We start from the raw sequence: 27,237 nt of genomic DNA on the forward strand, positions 1-27,237 counted from the left end.
TAAGTGAGTTGTGGCCCAAAGGGCGGGCAGGGTTTCCTAGATTAGGGAGTGGGGGTTCCAGGGGCGGGGGACCAGAAGGGAGCTCCTGAAAGAATAGGCCAGACAGCCCAGAGGAGCAAAGTGACTTACTTGCCATCTGCTAGGCTGAGGCCTCGGAAGACGGGCTGAGCTGGGGGCTGAGGCCGTCCTGTCTGGTCCTCATACAGGAAACGGATGGGTCGGCCGAGCTCCAGGCCCAGCTGTCGGACACCCTGGGCACTATAGAGAGTCAGGAGCGGAGCCTGGAGGCCAGGGCGGGTCCGGACAGCAGTCAATAGAGAGAAATCTTTGGGAAAGCCTCCTGGTACCCAAGAGAGAGACACACACAGGTGGAATGAGAGGCAAAGCGAGCTGTAAAGCCCTTCCCTTCTGGTGTCTGATCCCAGCCCGAACCCCCCCCCCCCTGCCCTCTGCCCCCAGCTCTCATTACTCCAGCACATTACCCATACCTGGGAAGAGCTGGCGGGTGGGTGCACTGAGCTGGGCAGGGCGAGACACTCGGTAGGCCACATCAGCAGGACAGATGCCCCTCGTCCTCCGGACGCCATCAGGGAGGGAGGGGAACCTCAGGGCCCGAAGCACATCCACGGGCGATGCACCTGGAGGAGTCCACGTAGGTCAAGGGGAGGGACGTGGTCTCAGGAGGGCCCAAAGAAGGGGCACCTGGGCCTAGAGCTCAGCTTCCTGGGGCTCAAACTCCCTGGAAGATAAGTTACCTCTCCCTTACTTGCTCTTGAACGGGCCTGAATGGATGGGAAACGAAGGTCACCTGGAAAAAGGCAGGGCTGACCCTGGACTCGGCTGGGGCCACCCTGGACCCCTTCCTCCCAGCCTCTCTCCCTCTCTCCATCTTTCAGCCTATGAATCTGTCTATATTCTCTCTTAGTCTCGCTCTCATCTCTCCACCTGCCTCCCCATTCCTCTGGCTCTGTATCTGTTGGTCCTTCTCTCTCCCGTCTCTTCTGTCTTCCTTCATTTCCCTGACACATCTTTCCTTTTCTCTCTCTTACTCCCCTTCCGTATCTTTTAGTCTCTGGCCTCTGTCCCGAGTCTCCAGCATAAACAACATCTGGGCAAACGATCATCCTGGCCACGGGAGGTGCAGGGGGGCCACCAGGAGGGAGCAGAGAGGCAGCTCTATGGGGAGAAGGCTTCAAGCTGTTGCTCTTCCCATTTGGGGAGGTGGGGATGATGGAGGGGAAGGAGATACAAGAAAGAGTCACACCAGCGGCCTGGGTCCTGGGCTTGGGAGATGGGTTAGGAGGGCGGGGGCGAGAGGGGAGCTCAGCTGCCACGCGGAGCCGGAGCAGGTCCAGGGCCCCAAGCCACACATCTGTGGATCCCATCAGAGTCCTTGCCCAAAATCCAGGCAAGCTCCCCACACCTGGAACTGCGACCCTGCCCCACCCCACCCCCACCTCCCAGGATCCAAAGACGACTCAGGCCACTAGCGCTGTGCACGCAGAACTCAGCTGCCGAGGGTCACCTCTCCCTCACCTTCTCCCCAGGACACATACTTCTCACACCATCAGCTCCAGATTGGAGACATCCCAAAGAAAGTTCCAGCAAAACTTTCATAGAAGTGTGGGGCAGGGCAGGGGCTGGAGTGATCAGGAGAGCAGAGCTGGGTGGGGTGGGTGAGGTGGGGCGGGCAGGCAGAGAAAAGGCCCTTTGAGTCCAGAAGCCGGGAAACCACGGCCTTGCCCCCTCCCACCTCCCTGCCCTAGCCTGGCCCCCGCGTGTGGCAGCTCTGCAAACACCAACACACAAGGACTGCTTTGAGAGACGAAGGGTAAGTGAGACAGAGACACAGAGACTCACAGAGACCCCAGGCCAAGGAGACCTCGGAGGCCCCCACCTCCACCAAACCCCAGGAAAGTGCAGTTCCATCCTATAGACGACTACCCGCAGGTCTGCCCACTCATCTTCCACTTCAAGCCATGTATGTGCCGCACTGTCACTGGCCTCAGTCCGTCCCAGTGTCCCCACTGGTGGCCCTGTCACCCTCATCGTTCTACCTCTGGCCCCTCAAAGGCCCCATCCTTTCCTCTCATGAATCCCACACTAACTCATTTCCCCACGGAGACCGACTCTACCCACTCAGCACCCAAATAACATCTCAGCCATCTCCCTGCCTCCATGTTAAAGGAGCGCTTTTCTCCCTAAAAAAGATTCCTGGAGTCCTCAGACATCCCACGCTTCACTTTTCTGTCCCTGAGCTTCATGCTCCTCCTATCTTGAAAGGTCTTTCTTCTGTAATCGAATCTAAATTCTTTATGTGGCTTTCTGACCATTTTCTCTCCTGAGCAGAGAAGAAATGAATATTCAAATTATATGCAAATCACCCCCCCCAGTGTTTCCAGGGGTTGGTGGACTTGTTCCAGTCTGCCTAGTACCCAGGTACTCCCAGACTCCTCTGCGATGTCAAATCCCCTTTCCTAGGAGCTAGGACTTCTGGATCCTGGGAAAAAGAAGGAAAAGACTGGGACGGTGGATGCCCGGGTCCCAAGGGGAGCCTGGCTGGCCGGAGGGGGAGGGGTGGGGCAGGAATGCAAAGAGCTGGCTCCTGCCTCAGACACCTGATCCTGGCCTGTCCAGCGGCCGTCCTGCTGGCAGCCAGCCCCAATGCTCCCCAGAGCCAGCCGCGTGGCAGCGTCGAGGGCACAGGGAGGGGGGAAGGGGATCCTGTTGGGGAAGCCAGTGGGACAAATGGTCCAGGCATCCCTTCCTTCTCTGTTGTGACCCAAGGATGCTCCCCTCTCAAGCTCAGAGATGCAGACAGAAAGACCAGAAAACAAATGTGTAACCTTCACCCATCGACACTGGCATCTAGCCCTGACTCCAGCACAGGCTGGACCACTCAGACCCTGCTGGAGGACCCCAGCATCCAGCCCCACTCACCCCGCTCAGGTGATTGATCCTCCACCATTCAGCTTTATCTGCCTTCCCTTAATCACTTCAAGGAGGGAAAGAGATCCCCACTCTGGCTCCAAGGAACCCAGATGTCTTGCCCTCCAGCCCAGACTCTTGACCCCTCAAATCCCATTCTCTGACTCCGACGCTACCCTCACTCCTCAGGCATCAGCTGTCCCCTGTCCGGAGGTATGTGGAGCTCCAGCCTGACCCAGGGGTTGGGACTCCCCTTACCTGCCCAGGCCGGGGCCGCGCTCAGCCCAAGCACCAGCGGTACAAGCAGGAGGAGGCGATGGCAGCGGCTGCACCGCTCCATGGCTGGCGCCCGGAACGCCAGGTCCCAGGGACCCAGGGGCCGCCGGAGCCGTTGGACGCCCTGAGGCTGACAAGAGAGGGTGAGCGGGCTTGGACGCCGGGGTCCCGAAAGAAGTCAGAAGCTGTCGGGTGGCGACAGCTCTCAGTCGCTCAGCTCCATGCAGCGAGGCGCCGTCGGGGCTCCGGCGCTGCTCCCTCCTCGGTGGCCGCCGCTCCTGTGTGTCCCCGGCCACCCCAGCGGCCCAGAGCCCCCACCCCGCTCCCGCCCCCGGCCCAGCCTCCTCCTCCAACCTCCCGCCCACAGGCACCGAAGAGGAACCCCACCCTCAATCTCCACCTGGTGGTGGCGGTGGTGCAGGGTGCGAAAGGGAACCCTCCCTCGCTGACCCTCGGACCGCCCTCTCTGCTTCTTGCAGGCACTCAGTGGTCTGAAGCCTAGGATTCTCTTTTCGGGAACCCCAATAGCTCTTCTCCAGTCTCCTTCGCTTTTGGGGGGACCGAGACGTTCAGTCACAACCTCCCTCCCGGTTCCTCCCCCTTGGGGGCCCAGAGCCCCCTTAGAGCAGAGTCCTGGGCGGGATTTAGGGCACAGTGGGAGGGGAGAGGCGGGCCTGGGGGTCGCTACCTCCCCTCACCCCATCAAGTCTCCATAATTATTTCCCCTCGCCCCGCCCGGGGTAATTACAGAGCGGGCCCGAGGCGGGGTATTTATAGACAAGGCTATAGATAGAGACTGGAGAAGACCTGCAACTCGACGGTCGCGGGGAGCGCGGTGGGGCGGGGGTGGCGGGCGGTCAGAGACCCACAAACAGGCTAATCAGGTCCCAGGAGATGAAAGGGGGAACGACGCAAGGGCGCCCGGGAGCCCAGGTGGAAAGGCAGCCAGTGGAGAGGTGAGGGGGCCGTCGACGCTGGTTGGCAGAGTCCGGGGACATGGGGTCACTCGGGGACGAGAGGCCGCCTCCAGGCGGGCAACGCCTGAGGAGGCCGGGCGCTCAGCGCCCAGTGCGCCCCCACGAACGGGCACGGCGCCGGGTCTGCCCGGAGCCCGCGGCGCGGCTGGAGGGAAGACCAGAGCGAGCTGAGGCGCCGCCGCCCGCTGGCGCTTGGAGGGCGCAAGCGAACAAGGCGCCTTTGAGAGTCCGCCGCCCCCCTTCCTCCTCCGGCCGGCCCCGCCCCCAGCCTGGCACATCCTTCCCCCCCTCCGCGACAAAGCGCGCCTTGTGTCCCCCACCCTGCGCCCGCCTCTCAGGCCCCAGGGAACTTCGGCGGCGTGAAGGGAGCCCTTCGAAGCTCCGACCGGATACCCGCCACCCCACCACGCGGCCCGAGGCAGCGCTAGCCCCCAACCCCAATACAGACGCCTCAGTCCTGAAAACAGCGATTTTAATTTGAAAGCGACTTTTAAGTGAGTGAAAGAGAGGGGAAAGGAACCCCGGAGAGAAGAGCTGCAGGGCAAAAATCATGCATCCCCTGCAGCCCGTCTCTGCTGGCGGGCCAACCCCCCTCAAGTCTCAGGCCAGGATCCTGTGTTCGCGGCCTACACTGTGTGCGCCCAGGGCTGGGGGCAGAGCTGTGACGGTTAGGGCGTGAGGACTACTCACCGGAGCACCCCTGCCCTGCCATCACAGCCCAGGCCCCTTCCCAAAGTTAGACAGGAGGGGCTGGGGGGGGGGGCAAGGCCAGTGCTGAAGAGCCCCAGGGACAGACATCTCAGGGCCCTGCCTTTCCCAAATACCACCTCCACCACTGGCATTTCTTAGTCAACCTGGGAAAGTACAGTACTTCTTTGAGTCTAACTGCAAGTCTCTATCCTCAGAGGAAATTAAAAATAGCAGATGGGTTCCTACATCTCCACCCTCCCCTTAACCACCACCACCTTTTTATTTTTCAGTCTGACTGCAGAAGGAGGTGAAGTGTGAGAGGGGACTCTGGACAGGAGACAACAGCAGCACCCCCCTCCCCTTCTTCCTCTAACCAAGCCCCCATCTGCCAGGCTTGGTTAGAGGAAGGCCTGTCAGAGCCTTACTCCCATGTCCATCAGTCTGGGGGGCCTGCCCCCCAATATCCATCTCTGGGGGAGTTCCCATTTCCACTCTTCAGATGGGGGGCTAAGTGAGGCAAGATGGGAAGGAAGCAAGGTCCTGGGAGCACGACCAGTGCTTTGTGCTGGGGGAAGGAGAGGTCTTTTCAGGCAGGGGGTGAGAAAGTACCCCAAAGCATGGCAGACCCAGACGAATGCAGAGACTCGAGGCCACTGCAGGGCCAGGTCCAGTCCTCGCAGTGATGGGGGGTGCTCTCTGGCTTGGGATGTCAAGCAAACCCTTGGAGGATTTACAGACCCACCACCCCACGTGGAGGTCTCGGTTCTGCCCTGTACTGCTCACCCCACCAGATCCTGGGAACACCGCCCCTCCCCACCCTGCCCCAACGCTCGGAGTCCCTCTCTGATGTGCCCTCCTCAAGCGTGAGGAACACCACGTCTGGGTGTGGGCTCAGGCCAGCTGGTGGGGAGCCTCAAGCATCTCCATGAGGAAGGTGTCGATGGGGGTGTCGCCAATGAGCTTGAAGAAAAACAGATGCTCTAGACACTTAAGGCCTATGGACCTGAGAGCAGGAAGACGCAGCAGCAGCTTGGCGAACCTGAGGAGGGGAGGGGAGAAGCGGAGTGAGAGCTGGAGGCACTTGGGCCCTGAACATAACATTATGCCCCACCCACCCACTCCAGGTCCTGCGGGAGCCTCAGTTCTCACAACCCCTCAGACCCACAGCTGCTTCTCACCGTCCCTGCTGCTCAGGGTACTTCTGTTTGCAATAGGTCTCCAGTGACGCGTACACTTTCTCCCGCAGGACCTCAACCTCACTGGGGTTGGAGAGGCCCTTGGCATCTGGGATGGCAGGGGAAGAGAAAGGAAGACAAATCAGATCAGGACAAACATGGTCCTGTGACCCACCTGATGTCCCTTTTTGGGCCCCACCTACATGCCCTTCAGCAGACGCCTGGCAAGGGAGGCAGGGCGCAGTGGGTTTGTGGGATGGGGTCAGAAAGAGAATCTTATCAGTGGGGACGGGGGTTTCTTGTCAGCTGGGAGCTTTTGAGGTAGAGGGTCTTACTGAGGGGGATAGCTGGGTAACTTAGGAGTCTCCGAAGAAGAGGAGGCTCCAAGGCTGCCTTGGTCTTGAGAGACAGGGGTGATCTTCCTCTTACCTGGATTGAACAGAATGATTGCCCTCAGGCAGCCAAGTTCTGTCTTGTCCATCCTCATGTCACGCATTTTGGACACTAGCTCTGTCAGCACCCTGGAGAGGGACCTGCAGGTCACTCAAAGGTCACAGCTCAGCCAGCCTTGGACACGGACCAGCCTATAGCCCCACCCCCTCTACCTAGAGGCCAGCCTAGCCGAGGGCCACTGACCGGTCAAAGATGGCTCCCACGCCTGCCGAATGGGCTGAGTTGCGGTGCACGTGAAGACCTGTGGCGAGGAGGATGCCATCCCGGACGTCAATGGACCGGTGAGAGAAGGAGGCAATGAGGAGCTCGTTCCAGCCTGGGTGGGGGGCAGCGAGGGTCAGGAGCCGGGGATCAGGCCACGGGATTCAAAGCATATCAGGGGAAGAGAAGAGGAGGTGGCAAGGTCAATGAGATCGGCTCCCCGAATTGGCAAGGTAAGGCCACTGGAGTCTCTGAAGGTTGGGAGGTCCGAGAGGGGTCAAAGGACAAGAGGTCCAAGGGGTCCAAGGCCACTGACCTGCCCGTAGCAGTATGACCTGGTCATCCAGAGGCAAGGAGGAGAAGTGTGGGATCCTCTTCGCCCACTCAACAAGTGTGAAGAGCTGTTTGTCAGCTGCCTGACAGATGTTAGTCACAGGGTCATTCGGCTGCGGGGGATGAGGGGTGAGAGTCACGGAAGGTTTGCAAGTACACTGGGAGCCCCCTCACTTAAGAGGCTGTTGACACCCACTCCTTATGAGCCCCATCTGAAGCAAGTCCTTCTCTCTGGCATTCATGAAAACAGTGATTTATCTGGGACTTGCCTGCGGTTCTGCAAGTGGGTTGTCTGGGGAGCAGGGACAGAGGATGCTACCACACCCACCTGGGAGGTTTGAGAGACCCTGCTTGGAGGACTTCCAGTCCCGGGGAGTGTTAAGTGGGTTGTAAAGGGAAGGCGGGGGAGGGGGAGAGAGAGCGGACCTAGACCCGGCCCCCCCCACCCCATCAGGAGGAAGAGTAGACTGACTCCACCACTCACGCTGCTGCCGCTACCCCCGGTTCCCCCAGGACCCTCAACGCCCTGGTCACTCTTCTGCTCCACGGCAAGCTCTGCCTCCAGGATCCTGTCCACGGGCATCTCCTCAGGGGCTCCCCCAGCCCCCTCCCCATCCCCGTCCTTGTCCTTCCCTCGCTGGCGCTCCTCCTGTACCGCTGCGGGGGAAGAAGGAAGGAGAAAAAAGTGGAAAGTCAGCAGCCAGTTATGAGGAGATTCCAAAACGTCCTTAGGGCCTTATCAAGGTCTCATGGCCTTTAGGAGATATTTATAGAAATTGCAAAAGTCACTTGAAACAACAGCAGACGTGGGGCAGTCTAGAAGCAAGCATCATAAAAGGACAGATAAATAAACCAAGAAGGAGAAGTAAAAGGGTGGGTACAGGAATAAGGGAGAAACCTAACATTTAAATTGAGGGTCTACTTCACACTAAGAAACAAACTAGGCACACATTAACATTCACTCAATTATTATAACAACCCTGTGGGCGCTTCTCCCCATTTTTATATTTTTCTTTGTTTTCTGGTCTTTTTTATTTTTTTAAAAGATTTTTATTTTTTCTATTATAGTTGATTTACAATGTTCTGTCCCCATTTTTAAAGATAATGAATTTGGAGTTCCCATTGTGGCTCAGTGGAATCGAATCTGACTGGTATCCATGAAGATGTGGGTTCAATCCCTGGCCTCGCTCAGTGGGTTAAGGATCTGGCGTTGCTGTGAGCTGTGGTGTAGGTTGCAGACGCGGCTTGGATCCCACATGGCTGTGGCTCTGGCGTAGGCCAGTGGCTACAGTTCTGATTGGACCCCTAGCCTGGGAGCCTCCATATGCCACAGGTGTGGCCCTAAAAAACAAAACAAAACAACAACAACAAAAAAGACAAAAAAAAAAAAGAATTCCAGAATCAGATTTCAGAAGATAAGCTAGAGATTTAAAAGAGGGAAAGAAGCCCTGACGTCTTCAGTAAAGGCTGTAGCTTAAGAGGGCAGAATCCTAGAGTTTGCAGGAGAGAACACAGGGAACAGGGAGATGGAGACCAGAGTGGATGCCCTGGGTCAGAGAGGAAGAACTCTTTAGGTTAGAGAAGGTGAGCGAGGTGGGGAAGGAGAAGTGATCCTAGCCTAGCACCAGACCAGGGAGGCGCTGGAGGTGCAGGTCACAGGGGCAGAAGCATTAAGAAGGAAACTCAAGGGACCAGACCAGGGTCCCAGGGAGGAGAGCTGAAGAGAGGAGCAGAGAAAAATCAAACACCGCCCTCTGGAGGAGAGAAAGAAGAGTCCGGCCTTCCTGAGATACAGTCTGTGCTGAGGTCTTCCCTCTACCTCCTGCCTCCTCTCCCACTGGGCAGACTGGGAGGCCTACGTGAGGAGGCCCTTACCCTCCCGCTTCATGCCTGTGGCCAGGCACTTCTGATAGCGGCAGTACTGACAGCGGTTCCGCTGGCGCTTGTCCACCGTGCAGTCCTTGTTGTCCCGGCACGAGTAGGTCAGGTCCTTACGGATGGTGCGCTTGAAGAAGCCTTTGCAGCCCTCACAGCTGTAAACCCCGTAGTGTTTGCCTACAATGGGAGAGGAAGAGCAATAAGACTGTGTGTAGACCCTGCACCACAAACATGCTTGCCACCCTCCCCCCAGCAAATCTAGTTTAAGTCTGCTCTTTGTTTGCCAAGTAGAGAGATGGGGAACCAGGATGTGAGGGATGATCCAGCCTCACTCTTCTTATGTTCAAAACCCTACACCAGCCCCCTCCTCCCTCTGACCACTCCACATCCCAAATCTGAGCTGCAGGTTCTTTAACTCTCATCAGAGCTCCCCAGCTCACTTGCTCTAATGCAACCTCAGTGGCCCCTGGGAATCCCACAGGTGATGGTATGTGGAACACTCTTTCTTCCTCCCTCCTGGTCCTCTGAGTCTCATACCTGAGCTTCGGTCCCCGCAGATTGCACATAGCCGTTTGCCAGCCCCAGGGCCACCTGGAGGGGGTGGACAGTGCAGGCCCCGGACCCCTAAGACTGGTGGCTTCACATCTTCAGGGGGGCCAGACCCACCCCCAGGGAGCGACACTGTTGAGTTAATCTGGGATGGGGGAAATAGGGAAGTCACAGGAAGACTCATTGGGAAGGATAATTTTTCAGAGGTGACAGAAATCACTCCCTACCACTAGGCAGGGCCCTGCATTGCACACTACAAAGGGCATTATTGACACTGCAGTGCCCATGAAGGGCCACCCCCAATGAGCACAACCCCAAAGAGGATGAGATATAAAGGTCCCCCTGAAATTGTGCAACACAATGGCCCCGAAGGCTTGTATCTCAGAAGGGCAGCTGGGACAAAAAGGGCAAAAAAAAAAAAAAAAAAAAAAAAAAAAAAACAATCACTAATAGATGGAAAGGGACATCAAGAACACCTGGGTTCTTTTATAGGGTCGGGGAGGAGGCATGTACTGAACGATCAGTCACTTCAGGAAGGGCAAGGGGTCTCGAAAGGACTTCAGGCCTGGCAGGTCAAGGGGCCATGGGGAAGTTCACTCAAGGATGTGGAGTCACAGGAAAACAGGAAATGAAAGTGGAGAGGCAGGAAGTGGGTCACAACCTCTCACCTGGGGACTGCTGACAGGCCCGGAGAATCCTGGGGGAGCTGGAGGGGGCAGACCAGGGGACCCCATGGAAGAGCTGATGACTGGAAAGGGGGAGCCCAGTGGGGGGGGTGGCATCGGGGGTGGGGGTGGGGCCCCAGAGCCTCCAAGGGATGCAGCTGCTGAAGGTGGTAGGGGTGGCCCAGGAGGAGAAGGGGGAGCGGCCCCCTGGGGAAGGGGATTTGGGGAGGAACTGTCTGGGCTTCGGGAGTCTGGGGAGGGGTACACACAGGCAGACACAGACAGGAGAGACAAAAAGAGAAAATGAGTCTTCGATCATCCAACCGGAGACTTTTAATTCTTTCTCTGATCCCCCACCGCACCCCCACCCCACCCCACCCCACCCACCCCTTCCTAAGTTCAGAGGTACCCTGCTGTCAAACAACGGCTTAACTCCTAACTGTGGTGAGAGGAAGGGGTTGCCAAAGAAGAGGACAGTTCAGGTGAGGCACGTTCCAAGCAATGCATTTGGTCACCCCAGGCCTGGGGCATCTCGTGTGGGTGGGGCAGCACGTGGTGTGGACCAGTCAGCACCTCCATTCCCAGTTTGGAGCCAAACCAAGCAGGGAAAAGAGACAGGCGGAAGAGACCCCTCCTAGGACGCAGAATCTGCCTTCAAACGTCCAGAATCCTCAAGCTCAAGGTCTACTGTCCCACTCCTGGGATCTCAGGAGTGTAAGGCCTCAAGCGGCCGGCCACCCCTCGGACGGCGGAAGCTCCCCTTCCCCGCCCCGCCCCGGGGGGAGGGCGCTAAGGCCCTCGGGAGGGAGGGGACGCGTGTTTACAAACAAGGGGGCGGGAGCGCCTGGGAAAGAGCATCAGGGGAGGGGGGGTAGGGGCTGCTGATAACGCGGTCACTGCCTTGCCTGTCCGTCTGTTAGGACACTCACCCCGCCCGCTGTCGCCCATCCCGTCCCGTCCAGCCTGCCCCGGCTCCGGCTCCGGGGTTTGTTGTTCTCCGGCTGCCGCTGCCGCCGCCGCCGCTGCGGGATCCAGCCAGGGCCGCCGCCGCCGCCACCGGGACGCGACCCCACAATGCATTTCTTTTCGCACCCCCACCGGCCCACACTGCCCTGCGGCATGCCGCTGGGGGAGGAAGGGCGGGCGAGCCGCCCAAGACATGATTCCTGGCTGAGTGTAGGGATGCCGAGAGGGTACCAGGGATTCTCAAGAACTGATCGGGGAATTCGGCTAGCACGAGGAAGCCCCAGAGAAAAAGACTTTGGCCTGAACCGAGTCAAATTAAGCGCTTCGCTCTGCTCTGTACCCAAATGACAGCGCCGATGTGGCAGCCATCTTGGTATAGACGGGAAGTCTCCGCGCTAGTTCCCGCCCCCTCGTCTAGTTGGAAACCGAGGAGGCGGTCTCCTCCAGCCTGTTAAGCGGCCTCGCCCAGCATCCCCTCAAATAACCTCCACACTCGCGCGTGCGCGCCAGGACAGGCGCGCTTCATAGCTACCGGGATGCGGCCATATTGGTAAAGTATTGGGACCAAGGTAGAACCGAATTCCCTGTTCTCGCGGGAGCTGGAGGTGGGACTGCCACGTCCGAGCAAACCGGGAAAGGAGAGGATCCCGGAGCCGGTGAGAATAGCCCGCTTTTCTCTGCTGTCCTTTCCAAGCCTTTTTTCTCAACTAGTGGGCCATAGAGACGAGGGCCCAGAGAGTCCAAGAGTGGAGGATCAAAGCCTAGAGCGGTATCCCGGGGGCCCTACATCCGGGAAGGGGTTCGGGATAAAGAAAACGAATCTTGGGGACAATGTGGGTGGGGACAGAATGGGACGGGGAAGCGGTCCATAGACGTGGACAGAGGGCGCTATCGGAGTAAAGCGGACCCTGTATAGGTATACAGTTGAGGGTCAAGTGGAGTCATTGTCTGTGTCCCTCTGGTCAGCGTGATGGCCAGAGGCCTGGGGGCCCCCCACAGGGTGGCCGTGGGACTGCTGACGTGGGCAGCCTTGGGGCTGCTAGTGGCCGGACACGGGGGTCATGGCGACCTGTACGAAGACCTGCAGGAGGACTTGCATGGCCACAGCCACAGGCATTCACATGAGGATTTCCACCATGGACACAGCCATGCCCATGGCCATGGCCATACTCATGAGAGCATCTGGCATGGGCATACCCACGGTCACGATCATGGACATTCACATGAGGATTTGCACCATGGCCATATTCATGGCGACTCCCATGAGAGCCTCTACCACCCAGGACACGGACATGACCATGAGCACAGCCATGGAGGCTATGGGGAATCTGGGGCTCCAGGCATCAAGCAGGACTTGGACACTGTCACTCTCTGGGCCTATGTGAGTCCCCCGGGATGGGGCAGAGGGGGGCGAGTTCTGGATTGTTGGGAAGTCCCACACCTCTTGACCCCTGACTTTCCCTCACTAGGCACTAGGGGCCACAGTGCTCATCTCTGCAGCTCCATTTTTCGTCCTCTTCCTTATCCCGGTGGAGTCCAACTCACCTCGGCACCGCTCTCTGCTCCAGATCCTGCTGAGTTTTGCTTCGGGTGGGCTCTTGGGAGATGCCTTCCTGCACCTCATTCCTCATGCTCTGGGTAAGTGACCTCAAATCTTAGAGTGTTTTATTCTTTGAATGAGAGGGTTCTTTCCTCTTTGTGATCCCTGACCTTCTAGTGTCCCCCCAATACACACCTTTTGTGTGGGATATTCCCTTATCTAACCTTTTCCCCCACTTCTTCCAGAACCCCATTCTCACCACCCTCTGGAGCAGCCCGGACACGGACATTCCCACAGTGGTAAGGAAGGGGAGGATGGAGATAATGGTTTGGGGTGCTAGGGAAGGTCTGTCCCTCCCTGTTCTCCTCTACTTGGGGAGGAAGAGTCTGGAATCTATATTTCTCTTAATGTCTCAATGTGTCCATCCCCAGGCCAGGGCCCCATTCTGTCTGTGGGACTGTGGGTCCTCAGTGGAATTGTCGCCTTTCTTGTGGTGGAGAAATTTGTGAGACACGTGAAAGGAGGACATGAACACAGTCACGGACATGGACATGCTCACGGTCACACGCATGGAGGTCATGGACATGGAAGACAGGGTGAGCCTAGGAAATACTTTAATGAAAACCGTCTTGCCTACCTCTGAATCTGCTCATTTTATGGCTCCTGGGTGGGAGGGGACTCCCCTTTTGAGGACATATTGGTAGGTCTCCATTCCCCACTCTTACCAGCTCCTCTTTTCCCCTCAGAGTGTCCTTCAAAGGAAAAGCAGAGCTCAGAGGAAGAAGAAAAGGAAGCAGGGGCATCGAGGAAGAGAAGAGGAGGGAGCACAAGGCCCAAAGATGGGCCAGTGAGACCTCAGCATTCTGGAGAGGAAAAAGCAGGGTCAGGTGAGGGCCAGGGTTGCATACACTTGGACAAGGGGCATCATCACGAGTTACATGGAAAAGGGCTGTGGGTAATGGCAGGTGTCTGGAAACACTGGGGCTGGGCATGAAGTGGTCTCTTGGGGGAGATGTGATAATGGCTGACTAGGGTTCGGACTAGGGTTGAGGAGTGCCTCTGATTGTTTCATCTTTCTTTTCTCCTGTACAAGACTTGCGTGTGTCAGGGTATCTGAATCTGGCTGCTGACCTGGCACACAACTTCACGGATGGTCTAGCTATTGGTGCTTCATTTCGAGGAGGTCGGGGGCTCGGGATCCTGACCACGATGACTGTGCTGCTACATGAAGTGCCCCATGAAGTGGGGGACTTTGCCATCTTGGTCCAGTCTGGCTGCAGCAAAAAGCAGGTTGGTGTACCAGACATGGTTGTCTCAAGCCCTTTACCCCCTGCTCACCCAGCCCAAACTCAGACTGCCACCCATTAGTTCCAAGCAAGTTGTACTACAGGCCTACCTAGTTTGATTGTGCTTCTTTATTGTACTTAACAGATATTGTGTTTTTTACAAACTTGTGACAACCCTGTGTTGAATAAGTCTGTTGACGCCATTTTTTTCCATCAGCACTTATTCATTTCATGTCTCTGTGTCACAGTTTGGTAATTCTTGCAATATTTCAAACCTTTTCATTTTTATCTCATTTGGTATGTTCATCTGTGATCAGTGATCTTTGATGTCATAACGGCAAAAAGATTGTAACTTGTTGAAAGCTCAGATGAAGATTAGAATTTTTTAGTACCTTCTTTTTTTTTTTTTTCTTTAATGGCTGCGGCCGTGGCAATGGTAGTTCCCAGGCTGGGGATCGAACCCTTACCTTTGCGGCGACCCAAGCTGCTACAGTCAGATTCTTAACCCACTGTGCCACAGCAGAAATTCCATAAAGTAATTTTTAATTAAGCTGTGTATATGGTGGACATAATGCTGCTGCACACTTACTAGACTGCAGTATAGTGTAAATATAACTTATATGCACTGGAAGCCGAAAAAACTCACATAACTTGCTTTATCGTGATATTCACTTTTGTGATATTTACTTTATCGTGGTGTTCTGGAACTGAACTCAGCATCTCTGAAGTATTGTTGGCAACCGAACTTCTATAAATGAGGGATGAAAAGTTCTATTTCGTCTTGTAGCTCAGTATTTCTTTTTTTTTTTTGTCTTTTGTCTTTTTGTTGTTGTTGTTGTTGCTATTTCCTGGGCCGCTCCCACGGCATATGGAGGTTCCCAGGCTAGGGGTTGAATCCGAGCTGCAGCCACAGGCCCATGCCAGAGCCACAGCAACGCGGGATCCGAGCCGCGTCTGCAACCTACACCACAGCTCACGGCAACGCTGGATCGTTAACCCACTGAGCAAGGGCAGGGACCGAACCCGCAACCTCATGGTTTCTAGTCGGATTCGTTAACCACTGCGCCATGACGGGAACTCCTCAGTATTTCTTGAACTGTGGTCCATACGCCATCTGAATGGAAAGTGTCTATTCTAGATGCCCCCCTTTTTGCCTACTCTTTGGTTTCCAAAGACATGCGCTGTATCCATGTACACCTATACCTCTCCAGCCTTGTCTAAACCACTGATAACCTCTAGATGTTAGTGAGTGCTTTTCTCTCTCTTTTCTGCCCACCAGGCGATGCGTCTACAACTTCTGACGGCAGTAGGGGCACTGGCAGGCACAGCCTTTGCCCTCCTAACCGAAGGAGGGGCAGCGGGCAGTGAAGTTGCAGGTGGCACAGGTCCTGGCTGGGTTCTGCCATTCACTGCAGGTGGCTTTATCTATGTAGCAACGGTTTCGGTCTTGCCTGAGCTGTTGAGGGAGGCATCACCATTGCAGTCACTTCTGGAGGTGTTGGGGCTGCTGGGGGGAGTGGTCATGATGGTGCTGATTGCCCACCTCGAGTGAGAGGCAGGGTAAACCACCCCCACTCCAGCCCCAAAGTCCTAAGCCCTTCAGGTTAGGGGTCTGGAGGTTGGGGGCCCTGACCTCCGATATCTGCCAGAGGAAGGAGTTGTATCCTAGGGAAGTGGTGACTTTGGCTTAAAGATCTTCAAGATTTGGCTCTAGAGCTGGGGTTGACCAGCCCAGTGGGACCACAGTTGGGTCTGGGATGCTAAGTGGAACCATGAAGAAGGTTGGAAGAGAGAAGAGTTATGGCAGCCTAGCGCTTGTCTCCCACCCCCACCTGTTCACAGGGGACCAAGCTGCCACACAGGCTTCTCCAAGGTCTACCTCTCTCCCACCTGTTGGTGAAGAAGACTTCAGGGAAGACCCGGGCCCTAGACAAAAGGGACAGCAGGAGAAGTCAGGGATAAATGTCAATTGTGTGTCCTGATTTGGGAGTGATTGTGGGGGGGGGGGCTAGTTGTTAATCTCATGGCCTGATTTTTTTGTTTCTATTCTTTTATATCAATGTTTGGATTGGGGAGGAGGGGTGGTGAACGGAAATAAAGTCCTCGGATCTTCCGCTCCACACGCATTCTTTGTCTTTTTGGGGGGTAAAGGGGGCCCCCTCTTCTCCCGGCTGCCCTGGTCCCGGGAGCCCTGGGGTTTGGCCACGCCCCCGCGGTTGGAGGTCCGCTCGCGGAGGTGGCCGCCGGTGCCCTAATGCTGGCCGGGCTTGGATTGGACGGGTTTTGGTCTTGATACGCCCCCTGTGCTCTCGGATTGGCTCAGTGCTGAGGCGACCGCCCATGCGCGGCTCACCATGGCGTCTCAGCTCCGGCTCCGCTCCGCTCTGGCCCTGGTCACAGGTTGGGGGGAGTCCGCTTCCCGGGCGGGGTAGGGTGCCAGAGTGATATCGGGGTTGCGCCCTCGGACGCTAGAGTCACTGTGACCTCTGGCCTCTGGTCTAAATTTTACTAACTTCGCGCCCTGTTGACCTCTGACCCCTGCCCATGCCTCCCTCCCTCCCTCCTCGGGTGTTCTCTCCCACCTCAGGTGCAGGTAGCGGCATCGGCCGAGCGGTCAGTGTGCGCTTAGCTGCTGAGGGTGCCGCCGTGGCCGCTTGCGACCTGGACGGGGCAGCGGCACAGGAGACGGTGCAGCTGCTGGGAGGGCCGGGGAGTGAGAAGGGGGCACCCAGCGGGGCCCATGCTGCCTTTCAGGCTGACGTGTCCGAGGCAGAGACCGCCAGGCGCCTGCTGGAGCAAGTGCAGGTGAAAGCGAGACGACTTTGCCCCCTTTAAAGCCCTAACGTTGCCTCCACTGCTCTTGGCTCTGCAAGGTTTTCTGGTGTGTAACCTTACCCTTCTATAGGCCTACTTTTTTCGCCCGCCATCTGTCGTTGTGTCTTGTGCGGGCATCACCAGGGATGAATTTCTGCTCCGCATGTCTGAAGATGACTGGGACAAAGTCATAGCTGTCAACCTCAAGGTGGTGACCTCTGAACCTGTGACTTCTGGGTCCTCTAGCCTGGGGATGGGGGGAGTTGGGGGACTGTCACCCCGGCTGATCCTTTCTGCCTTGTTATTTTCTGCCCCTCCCCCTCAGGGCATCTTTCTAGTCACTCAGGCTGCAGCCCAAGCCCTGGTGTCCAGTGGCTGTCCTGGCTCCATCATCAACATCAGTAGCATCATAGGGAAGGTCAGGTTGTGTGGGGATGGCATCAGCCAGCCAAGTGGGCACAGAGAGGAGAGCCCTTCCTTGGGACCCCTGACTCATCCCACATCTCTGGCTCACCTATAGGTGGGAAACATGGGACAGACAAACTACGCAGCATCCAAGGCTGGAGTGATTGGGCTGACCCAGGCTGTAGCCCGGGAGCTCGGACGGTTGGTCAGGCACCTGGGGGCACGGGAGGTTTTGCTGAGGCATGTAGAGGGTCTCAGGGAGGGGTCCGTGTTCTGTCCTCTTTGAAGTCAGCAGCCACTCTCCTTTCCACAGATACAGGATCCGCTGTAACTCTGTCCTCCCAGGGTTCATTAAAACACCCATGGCACAGAAAGTGCCACAGAAAGTGCTGGACAAGGTAGGAGACCACGGGTGGAGGGCAGAATCATTCAGAGACCCAATCTGTCTGGGGTTCAGAGAGAATGCTGTGCACAGTGGGGAGCAAACAGTAGATACTCAATAAGCGTATGAGGAATGAAGACCAAAAAACAGAGTCATAGACTCAGTCTACCAAAAAACCTATGAAAGAAACTTTCACTCACATATGAGTGTTTCCTTACAGGTGGTTGGAATGATCCCGATGGGACATCTGGGGGACCCTGAGGGTGAGCACTGAGTGCAGAGGGGGCCTGAATGAAAAGATCCCCAAATTTTTGGTATCCAAGAGGTTCTTGCCAGGCTTGATGTTTAGGCAAGAGGGTGATTCTGGTGGGAGGTGATGGCTACTTTGGGTCTATGAGAGTGAGTAGGATTCTGCCCTCTCCCCACCCTTCCCATAGATGTGGCCGATGTGGTCGCGTTCTTGGCATCTGAGGACAGTGGATACATCACAGGGGCATCAGTCGAAGTCACTGGTATGAGGCCATCATGGGGAAGAGGAGGCAGGGGAGTGGGACCCAGATGATATGAGAAAGCAAGTGAGAGGAGTCTGGAGCCACTGAGGGAAGGGCAGAAGTTCCCACAGGCCAGGGACAGAAGTGGGAGCTCCCTCCCCCCAGGCCATTTGTCTCCACCTATACATCTGTCCAAATGTTTCTGCCCCTCCTAGGAGGTCTTTTCATGTAACTGCCTCAAGGACCCTGGACTCTGCTCACTCCCCCACCATTCTGCCCGGCCTCCTGCTGATGAGGACTCTGAGTTCCCAGGCTACAAAAGGGGTGGCAGTGTATGGCTCAAGAATGCTGAATATGGGAGGCAGGGGTGCTTGTGACCCTAATAAATTCCAAATCCTCTTCCCTGCCACCTCCGGTTCTTCTTGTGTCCAAGTCCTCAGACCCTTCCCCACCTCCCCCTCCTTTCCCTTTCGGGAAGGATTGTTCCCTTTCACTGCCTGGTCTCCCAGGGCAACCCCCGCCGCCGGGTGTGAGAGGAGAGAGTGTGTGTCACTGTGTGTGCGTGACACTCTGGGTCTTTTGGAGGGAGGGGTCTCTGCACCACCCCCTTCCACTGATTCTGCAGCCCCAGTCCCTCCCCCCCCCAATACCCTGGGTCCTTGTGGTCCCCAAGGGTGATTCGTTCATGGCCCCATCCTGGTGTCCAGTCTAGCCTTGGAAGGGGGTCTTGGAACAGGTGGCCCTCCCCCACCCCTCTCCTTTCTCTGAGTGCCCCCCTCCCTTTTCTCTCCACCTTACAATAGCTGCAGCCGGCCGGGGGTCGGATGGGGGGGGATTAGGGGAGGGGGCCAGGATTAGGGGAATGGACCAGCCGATGAAAAGGGCTGGAGGAGAGCAGAAGGGAGGGGGTTGGGAGGAGGAGGAGGAAGGGGAGGGGGTCCGCGCTAATCGACTCTGGAGCCCACATAAGGACTGGCCACGGACTGAAGGAGAGGACAGGGAAGTAGGGGGGAACTGGGAGAGGGGGCGAGGGGACCCACTGCTGCCTTGTCCCAGAAACAGGCCACCCCCTGGCAGTTGCAGCCCAAGTCTGGGAGCCTCAGCTCAGGCTGGAGGAGACAGGACGCCCATCCCGGTCTCTTTTCCCCCCCGGATCCCTCTCATCCCCTGCCCTCAATGGGGATCGCTCTGCCCTTTCCTCTTCTCTTTTCTCCCCGTCCCCTTCCTTTACTGGAAAGTCCTGGAGGAGGTTTCTGCCCGCTTCCCACTTCAGACATTCGGCCCCTTGTGCCACCAACCCCCTCCCCACACGCGCACACCCCCTCCCCGACTGGGGCCCCATCTTGTGTGTGTGTGTGTGTGTGTGTGTGTGTGTGTGTGTGTTGAGTGTGTGTGTCCCTGCTTCCGCATGGTGTCTCCATTCCCCCGTACCTCCCGTGCGCCTCCCTCCCCCGCCCCGGGCCGCGGCTCTTGATTGTCCAAACGCAATTCTCGAGTCTATAGCTCTGGCCGAGAGTTGAGTCTGGACGTCCCGAGCCGTCGCCCCCAAACCTCGAGGGGAGAGCGGGTCGGAGAGTCTAGGCAGAGCCAAAGCGGAGGGTGGAGCAAGTCCCCTGGGCGGTAAGGGGAATCCCGGACACATAGGGACATAGTTGCGTTCACAAGACTGGCTGTAGCGGCAGAGGTTCCTTGGCAGAGGCTCCTTATCTCCGGAATCCCGGGCTGGGGTTATGGAGAAGTTGTGTTCGGGGAAGAAGGGAGCCGCTCCCCAAGAGCCGGCAGGGGACGCGGCGTGGGGGAGGTGGCCCCTTTTCCAATTCCCTCCATCCCCTCCCGGGGTCCGAGCGATCCCAGGCCCCGCCCTCCGGACTCCGGAGCAGAGGCCCCGAGTGGGGACCTTGGGAAGGGAAGGGTGGCAAAAGTTGGCCGCGTGACGGTGCTGGCTCGGGGACCGAGACCGCGGTCCCCACGTGGTGCGGGACTCCGGGGACGCCGGCTCCTCAGGGGGGCGGGGGAACCCGGGCGTCCACGTCGCGTCCCACCCGCGCCGCGACTGGCGGGTGACGTCTCCGCAGGCGGGGGGGTGGGGTGGAGTGGAGTGGAGGGGCAGGCGGAAGTGACGTAGGGCCCTAGCGCCCGGGCCATGGCGGCGGCGGCGGCGGGACCTGCTGTCTGAGCAGCGGCTGCAGACCGAGCGAACTCGGCCGGGGAGCCCGGGCCCCAGGAGAGGCGCTGCGGCAGCGGGAGCGCGGACGGCTGGAGCCGGGTGAGGGGCTGCGCCGGCGCGGGGTGGGGAGTGGAGGGGGCAGCCTCGGGAGGGCGGGGTCTGCGCCGGGGGCGGCCCCCCTAACCCTCTCCCTCCCCTTCCCCCTTCCCCCACTACCCAGTCTACATCTCCTCTTCGGTGGTGGAGCCCTGGTGGGGGGTCTGTGCCCGGTCACCATGACGACGCCGGCGAATGCCCAGAATGCCAGCAAAACGTGGGAACTGAGTCTGTACGAGCTGCACCGGACCCCGCAGGTGACAGGGATTCTCCCCTTACAGCATACTCCCGTTCCCCCCTCTATCCACAGATGCTCCTCTCACAGCCTCTTTTGAAATTTTTTTGGCCCCGTTCTGACCCTGCCCGGTTTCACACTCCCTGGCCCTACCTTTGAATCACCTTAATCTTTTAAAGCGCCTTTCACCTTTATCTCATTTCATCCTCAAAACACACGGGCCAGAGAGGTAGAGCAAGTATTACTGTCTTCATTTGAAAGACAGTAAACAGAAATTACCTTTCCCTCTTTCTCAGTTCAGCATCATAGGTCAGGGCATTTAAGACTCATCTTGGGAGTTTATTAAAAATGGAATTCCCGGCTTGCTGTCATCTGCCACTAACATTCTGATCCAGTACTGGGATGGGACCCCAGATTCTGCATTTTTTAACATGCACTCTAGGGGATTTTGATATAAGTGTTACCAGGACCATACTTTAGAGATCCTATTGACAAAGTCTTCCCCAGATTGAAAATCTGTGCCAATCACCAAACCTTAGATCCTCCTATTCCAAAGCTCCTACTCAGAATTCTTATCTTCCTCAAGAGGCCAACATGGGGCAACCAGATTCTGCCATCTCACTGTATTTCTCAAACCTCCAAATTTCATGGACCACTTGTTTCTAAAACCTTTTCTCCCCAACCCACCACTACCTTTCTGCTCATTGATGCCTCCAGGAAGCCATCATGGATGGCACAGAGATTGCAGTTTCCCCTCGGTCACTGCATTCAGAACTCATGTGCCCCATCTGCCTGGACATGCTGAAGAATACGATGACCACCAAGGAGTGCCTCCACCGATTCTGCTCTGACTGCATTGTCACGGCCTTGCGGAGCGGGTAACAGGAGGGACATGTTTGAGGTGGGGTGAGAGGTACAGAGTTGGGCCCTCAATGTCCTGGTGACTACATAGGGTTTCCTTTCTCCCCCTCTAGGAACAAGGAGTGCCCTACCTGCCGAAAGAAGCTGGTATCCAAGAGGTCTCTGCGGCCAGACCCCAACTTTGATGCCCTGATCTCTAAGATCTATCCCAGCCGGGAGGAATACGAGGCCCACCAAGACAGGGTGCTCATCCGCCTCAGCCGCCTGCACAACCAGCAGGCACTGAGCTCCAGCATTGAGGAGGGGCTGCGCATGCAGGCCATGCACAGGTTCGGGGGCGAGGAGAAAGGCGGCTGCAGGGTGGGTGGGACAGATCTGTAGGTCAGACTCCTGGCGCTGTCTCTGCTTCTAAGCCTTAGCATTCCTGATGCTGCCTGCAGTCTGTCACGCCTGGAAGTCATAGATGTAAATTGCAGTATCTTGGTTAGCAGCTGGTACTATTCTAACTTTTTAAAAGTTGGAACAGTAGAGTGATTTTTTTTTAAGCTGAATTTTATTTATCTACTTATTTTTTGGCTTCACCAGTGGCATATGGAGTTCCTGGGCCAGGGATCAGATCTGAACCACAGTTGCCAACTACGCTGCAGCTACAGCTGCGGCAATGCAGGATCCTTTAACTCACTGTGCTCCGCCAGGGATCCAACCTGCTTTGTCCTGGCGCTCCAGAGATGCCGCTGATCCTGATGTGCCACAGTGGGAACTCCGGTCGAGTGGTTTTTGAGCGTAAACTCTAGGCTTGCACTGCTGGGCATTAAATCACTTCCTAGGTCAGCATCACCCAATCTTTAATGTGTATCCAAATTACCAGAGAGTCTTGTTAAAAGTGCAAGTTCTGATTCAGTAGGTCAGGGGTTGGGCCTGAGAGTCTTCGTTTCTACAAGCGTCTGGTACTGGTTCTTGGACCACACTCTGAGAGGCAAAGGGACTGTGATCTTGAGCAAGTTATTTAACCTCTCCCAAGCCTCAGTTTCCTCAGCCATAAAAGAGAGAAGATGCAACTACTTGTGTCCTTAGGATTTGTATAATGTGAGGCACCAGTGCAACACACTTAGCAGGGTGCTTAGCATGTAGTTAGTATTTAGTAATTGTTAGGTAGTGTCATTAAGAGTTCCCTGAAGTCTAAAGTCTAAACCCCTTATCCTTGGTACTTTCTAACCTCAACCCCTTGCTTCCACAGGGCCCAGCGTGTGAGGCGGCCAATGCCTGGGTCAGATCAGACCACAACGATGAGTGGAGGGGAAGGAGAGCCTGGGGAGGGAGAGGGGGATGGAGAGGATGTGAGCTCAGACTCTGCCCCTGACTCTGCCCCGGGCCCTGCTCCCAAGCGACCCCGTGGAGGGGGTGCAGGGGGGAGCAGTGTGGGGACAGGGGGAGGTGGCACTGGTGGGGTGGGTGGGGGTGCCGGTTCTGAAGACTCTGGTGACCGGGGAGGGACCCTGGGAGGGGGAACCCTGGGTCCCCCAAGCCCTCCTGGGGCTCCCAGTCCCCCAGAGCCAGGTGGAGAAATTGAGCTCGTGTTCCGGCCCCACCCCCTGCTCGTGGAGAAGGGAGAATACTGCCAGACTAGGTGAGAGCCTTGTCTTTCCCCAGACTCCTGCGAAACCAAAGGTCGCATAATCTTCCGTCAGAAATGGCCTTTGCCCAAACCCAGAAAGAGCCCCTAACCCAGAGGCCCTTGTGGAAACCCCTGCTTCCCTTCTCCATTTGAGTCTTCCTGTGCCCTAAACCTGCCCTCTTCCCTACCCCAGGTATGTGAAGACAACTGGGAATGCCACAGTGGACCATCTTTCCAAGTACTTGGCCCTTCGCATTGCCCTTGAACGGAGGCAGCAGCAAGAGGCTGGGGAGCCAGGAGGGCCTGGAGGGGGCGCCTCTGATGCCGGAGGACCTGATGGGGGTGGTGGGGAGGGCGGGGGTGCCGGAGGAGGTGACGGCCCTGAGGAGCCTGCCTTGCCCAGTCTGGAGGGTGTCAGCGAAAAGCAGTACACCATCTACATCGCCCCTGGGGGCGGAGCTTTCACGGTGAGAGTCTGAGGGCAGCTGCCAGCCGGGAGACCAGGGTGGCCTGGGCTTTCGGCCCTGGGAACCTGACCTCCTAACAGACCAACCCTCTTCTCGCTCTTAAATCTCCCATCTCCCTTCCCCTTCTCTGTCCTTTTTTCCCCATCATCCATGCCCCTGCTTTGCCGCATTCATTCCTTTTGTCTTTCTCTTCCCCTGGTCCCTTTCCCCCTCCCGTTCGTTTCCTTTACCATCTTTCCCAATGTACTTTTCCTTGCCCTGCTCCTCTCCCTTCCGCCCCTTCCCTAGACACTGAATGGCTCGCTGACCCTGGAGCTGGTAAATGAGAAGTTCTGGAAGGTGTCCCGACCACTGGAGCTCTGCTATGCCCCCACCAAGGATCCAAAGTGACCCCACAAGGGGACAGCCAGAGGATGGGGACCATGGGGGTGTCCCTGTATCCTGGCCCACGACCCCAGCTTTTTTGCCCCACCCCAGTCCCCCCCCAGCCCGGCCAGCCAGCAAGAGGACACAAATGAGAACAAGTGGCTTTTATACAAAGTATCTATATCAGATTCTTCTATATTGTACAGCGTGGGGCCTGCACCCCCATCTACTGCCTTTTCTATTGCCCCCAACTACCTATCCATACACGATGGTGGGGAGGGTGAAGAGCCTTCCCCTTCATACCTCCCGCCAACAACGAATTTGCTTTTTTCCTCTTTGAAACTTGTGCTTCTGTGTCTCTTTATCTGGGGTATACTAGAAGGAAAGGGGGAAAAAAAGATTGGGGAGGGAACCGTAGAAATCATATATAGTCAGCCTTGGAAATGGGGAGGAAATATCAACTTTTATTCATGGTGTGTAGATCCCGGTTTTCTGAAACTTCAAATCATCACATACGTAACTAAATAGGAAGGAACGCTCTGTGAAGCTAGGGGAGACCCGATGAGGAGCAGAGACGTGTGAAGTCAGGCTCCAAACTTGCCCCCCTACGACCTGAATGCCCACGCTGAGATCCCGGGTTTCAATACGCCGGGGAGAGCAGGAAAGTGGCTCGAGAGAGTAAGGCATGTTTGTATACACGACCGGCCCGTGGTGTTTGGAAGGGTGTAATACCTCCTCCCTGCCCTGCGAGAACCTGGTTTATCTAAAGCTCGAAAGAAAAGGCGCGGCGGTGGGGAGGGCTCCCAGACATCCCGGCCCCCCGGGCAGCCTCCCCGTGAAGGAGGCCGGGGCGGGGACTACAGTTCCCAGAACTGAGTGAGCGGGTCCCCTCCAAGCCCGGGTCGGGTGGAGGGAGGGCCGCGCGCGCGCGGGAGTTGTCGTTCTGCGCTTGTCCAGGCAGCGGCTGAGAGCAGAGGGGTGGGAACGTCGAGTGAAGCCCTCGCGGCCTCCCGTCTCGAGTTCCTCGAAGGGGTCGGAGGTCAGGGGCCCACAGCTACGCGCCGCGTCCCGGGCCCGCTGTGCACTGCGGGGTTGGGGAGGAATCGCGTCTCCCGAAGGGACTGATGCTGCCTCCCGCCGGCGTCCCCCCCCTTTCTGCCCCTCACTTCCTGTTTCCTTTGCCCTTCGAGCCCCCGACCCCATCCGCCCCAAATTCCTCAGGCTCACTCAGCCTCTGCCCTCTTGGCGGAGGAGTCGGCATCCGGTTCTGACAGTCCACCGGAGGGCACCCCACTCCGCGCTTGGCGTTTCTCTCTTTTGTTCCCCCCTGCTATCACCCTCAGTCCCACGGATGCATGCAGGGGGGTACCCTCCAGCCCACAAAGACCGCAGACACGGTGACCGGGCGCTCACCCCAGACCTCTCATCCTGCAGAAGTAGACAACAGCCACTTCATCCCTTTCTACACCCGCCTCCCTGGAGCCCAGATCCTGACTCCCCTTCTCTCCCACCCCAGGTATCCAGGGGGGTGACGCTCCCGGGATGTGAGGGCGGGAGGAAGGTGGGCGTGACTCCTGGAGTTTCCAAGGGAGAAAAACAGATGCGGAGGAGTAGGGGGAAGATACCGAGGTGGAAGCTGTGAAGAGTCTGGAATGAACTCGGCTTCTCTTCTGGTTCCAGGGGCTGCCAGGAGCGGACTCCCCCACCCTCCCTACCCCAGCTCCCCACGATCCCCATTCTGGCCAGCCCTACCCGACTAGGCAGCCTCTTCTGCCTGTTCCCCTGGCCTCTTGCTTCACCCCGGAACCGCCTGCAGGTCCTGGCCCCGCTTTTCTCCCCTCCTAGAGCCCCAGTCCACACCTCCACCCCACCCTGCCCGCCATGCCGTTTCTCACACTTCTAGGGCCCTTCTCTGCTGCCAGTGCTCTGTCGCCCTCCTCTGTCCCCAAGACGGTGAATTTTGGAGACATGCCTGTTTATTGAGGTGACACCAAGTGAGTCGACACACAGAACTGTTGCCCCAGGTACGTCTCCCTGACCCACAACAAAGACAAACTGACTACCCGACCTGCCCAGGCATTTTCCTTCCTGGCGGAAGAAGAAGGTGTTGGGGGTGTGTCTGTTCCACTCCCTGCTCCCCTGGGTTATTTCCCCAAGTCCTTCAGCCCCTGTCAGTTAAACCTACACTTATGGGCTTAACTGAATGAGAAACAACATTTGCAGAAGGGAACTTGACTTTTTTTTTTTTTTGTCCTTTTAGGGCCACACCCACAGCATATGGAAGTTCCCAGGCTAGGGGTCCAATCTGAGCTGTAGCTGCTGGCCTACACCACAGCCACAGCCACACCAGATCTGAGCCGAGTCTGTGACCCACACCACAGCTCATGGCAAAGCTGGATCCTTAACCCACTGAGCGAGGTCAGGGATCGAACCCGAGTCCTCATGGATGCTAGTCGGGTTCATTACCGCTGAGCCCTGATGGGAACTCCTTGACTGTTTTGTTGAGGAACAGGATACTCGTAGGAAAATAACAACCCAGAGGAGCAAGGTGGAGTAAGAAAAGTTGACGCTAGACTTGGGCAGATTGGGGTCCAGATCTCCACCTGGAAACATACAAACCATGAGAACTTGTGTAAGAACTGAGGTGGGGGTCCGCAGTTGTGTTTTAACAAGCCCTCTTTGTGAATGTGACGTGGGCCAAGGCCCAGAACCACTGCAATAGATGCTCTTGTCCTTAGAGGGTGAATGCCAAGTGTCTCCTGAAGGAGGGGTGTCAGGGGAATCACTAGCTGCCATAGGATGGTTAGGAAAAACTTCACCTGGAGGTGCCACCAGGCTGGGGTGGATGGGAGGGGAAGAAGGGAACAGGTGTGGGGGCCAAGGGATGGAGGGAAGCCTCTCTCTCCGGCTTCTTGCTCCCTAAACCATAGCAGATCATGCATCTAAGTGCAGTGGTAAAGGATAAGGTAGACTCTTTAGAACTTGGCATATTTCTCTCTGTGGTGCATCCAGGAGGCTGGTTATTGCCCCATGCAGAAAGGAATTAAAGAACCTTAGAGTCAAAAGGATCACTTGGAGACTGCTGGTCAGTTTTACCCTTTCAGGAAATATGTGTTGAGTCCACCACGTGTCAGGACTGTTCTAGGACCTGGGGACCACTAACAGGCATGTGATGTGGCCCCTGCCTTCAAAAGATTTGATCTGGGCTGTTCACGGTGAGAATCTCCATGCTGAATCCATCATCTACCTACCATCCATCAGGTGTATCCACTATCATATCTCTCAAGTCTCCATCATAATTCTCCAGCCCTCTCCCTCCCCGGTCCACCCACCACCTGGACCATCTGGCTCTTCTCTGCGTCCTTGCGATGGCTGGAGAGGCTGGGAAAGGCCTCCGGTCCAAGCGGCACACACACCGAGT

The 27,237-nt window shown here is 56.9% G+C and overlaps 5 protein-coding genes and 1 non-coding gene across 19 annotated transcripts in view; 4 read left to right on the forward strand and 2 right to left on the reverse strand.

Annotated features, from left to right (window-relative positions):
- Positions 1-3,512, reverse strand: part of COL11A2 (collagen type XI alpha 2 chain) — a 30,385-nt gene extending 26,873 nt beyond the window's left edge. For 4 of the 8 annotated variants that reach the window (XM_003128332.4, XM_013977734.2, XM_013977733.2 and 1 more), the window contains exons 1-3: positions 3,187-3,504; positions 489-638; positions 130-340 (exon numbers count right to left, since the gene is read on the reverse strand). In XM_003128332.4, coding sequence (XP_003128380.1) covers positions 130-340; positions 489-638; positions 3,187-3,268 — 443 coding nt within the window. In that variant the 5' untranslated portion in view covers positions 3,269-3,504. Of the gene's footprint in view, positions 1-129; positions 341-488; positions 639-3,186 lie in introns of all 8 variants that reach the window. The other 4 variants (XM_021098506.1, XM_021098504.1, XM_021098507.1 and 1 more) reach the window with 3 other exon arrangements.
- Positions 4,637-11,474, reverse strand: RXRB (retinoid X receptor beta). 4 transcript variants are annotated; one of them, XM_005665857.2, is made up of 10 exons: positions 11,055-11,474; positions 10,129-10,376; positions 9,449-9,605; positions 8,909-9,088; positions 7,518-7,690; positions 7,017-7,146; positions 6,683-6,815; positions 6,476-6,579; positions 6,050-6,155; positions 4,637-5,910 (listed from the first exon to the last, which is right to left on the reverse strand). In XM_005665857.2, exons 1-10 carry the CDS (start codon positions 11,284-11,286, stop codon positions 5,763-5,765), a joined length of 1,611 nt encoding a protein of 536 aa, XP_005665914.1. In that variant the 5' UTR covers positions 11,287-11,474; the 3' UTR covers positions 4,637-5,762.
- Positions 11,494-16,039, forward strand: SLC39A7 (solute carrier family 39 member 7). 3 transcript variants are annotated; one of them, XM_005665856.3, is made up of 8 exons: positions 11,494-11,747; positions 12,058-12,472; positions 12,561-12,729; positions 12,877-12,930; positions 13,063-13,227; positions 13,378-13,518; positions 13,725-13,921; positions 15,197-16,039. In XM_005665856.3, exons 2-8 carry the CDS (start codon positions 12,062-12,064, stop codon positions 15,467-15,469), a joined length of 1,410 nt encoding a protein of 469 aa, XP_005665913.1. In that variant the 5' UTR covers positions 11,494-11,747; positions 12,058-12,061; the 3' UTR covers positions 15,470-16,039.
- HSD17B8 (hydroxysteroid 17-beta dehydrogenase 8) lies at positions 16,209-18,418 on the forward strand. 2 transcript variants are annotated; one of them, NM_001130730.1, is given in 9 exon segments: positions 16,252-16,317; positions 16,505-16,722; positions 16,823-16,939; positions 17,057-17,149; positions 17,252-17,337; positions 17,450-17,534; positions 17,739-17,781; positions 17,956-18,030; positions 18,225-18,418. In NM_001130730.1, coding segments are annotated over 9 exon segments (780 nt in total). In that variant the 5' UTR covers positions 16,252-16,271; the 3' UTR covers positions 18,242-18,418.
- On the forward strand, positions 19,471-19,553 carry MIR219A (microRNA 219a). Its single transcript, NR_038605.1, has one exon. It is a non-coding gene; the product is annotated as a microRNA 219a (primary transcript).
- Positions 20,139-24,158, forward strand: RING1 (ring finger protein 1). Its single transcript, NM_001190235.1, is given in 7 exon segments — positions 20,139-20,275; positions 20,397-20,529; positions 21,225-21,385; positions 21,482-21,697; positions 22,606-22,995; positions 23,177-23,450; positions 23,739-24,158. Coding segments are annotated over 6 exon segments (1,221 nt in total). The 5' UTR covers positions 20,139-20,275; positions 20,397-20,451; the 3' UTR covers positions 23,841-24,158.

This window comes from Sus scrofa, chromosome 7, assembly GCF_000003025.6.
Source record: "Sus scrofa isolate TJ Tabasco breed Duroc chromosome 7, Sscrofa11.1, whole genome shotgun sequence".
Taxonomy (NCBI): Eukaryota; Metazoa; Chordata; class Mammalia; order Artiodactyla; family Suidae; genus Sus; species Sus scrofa.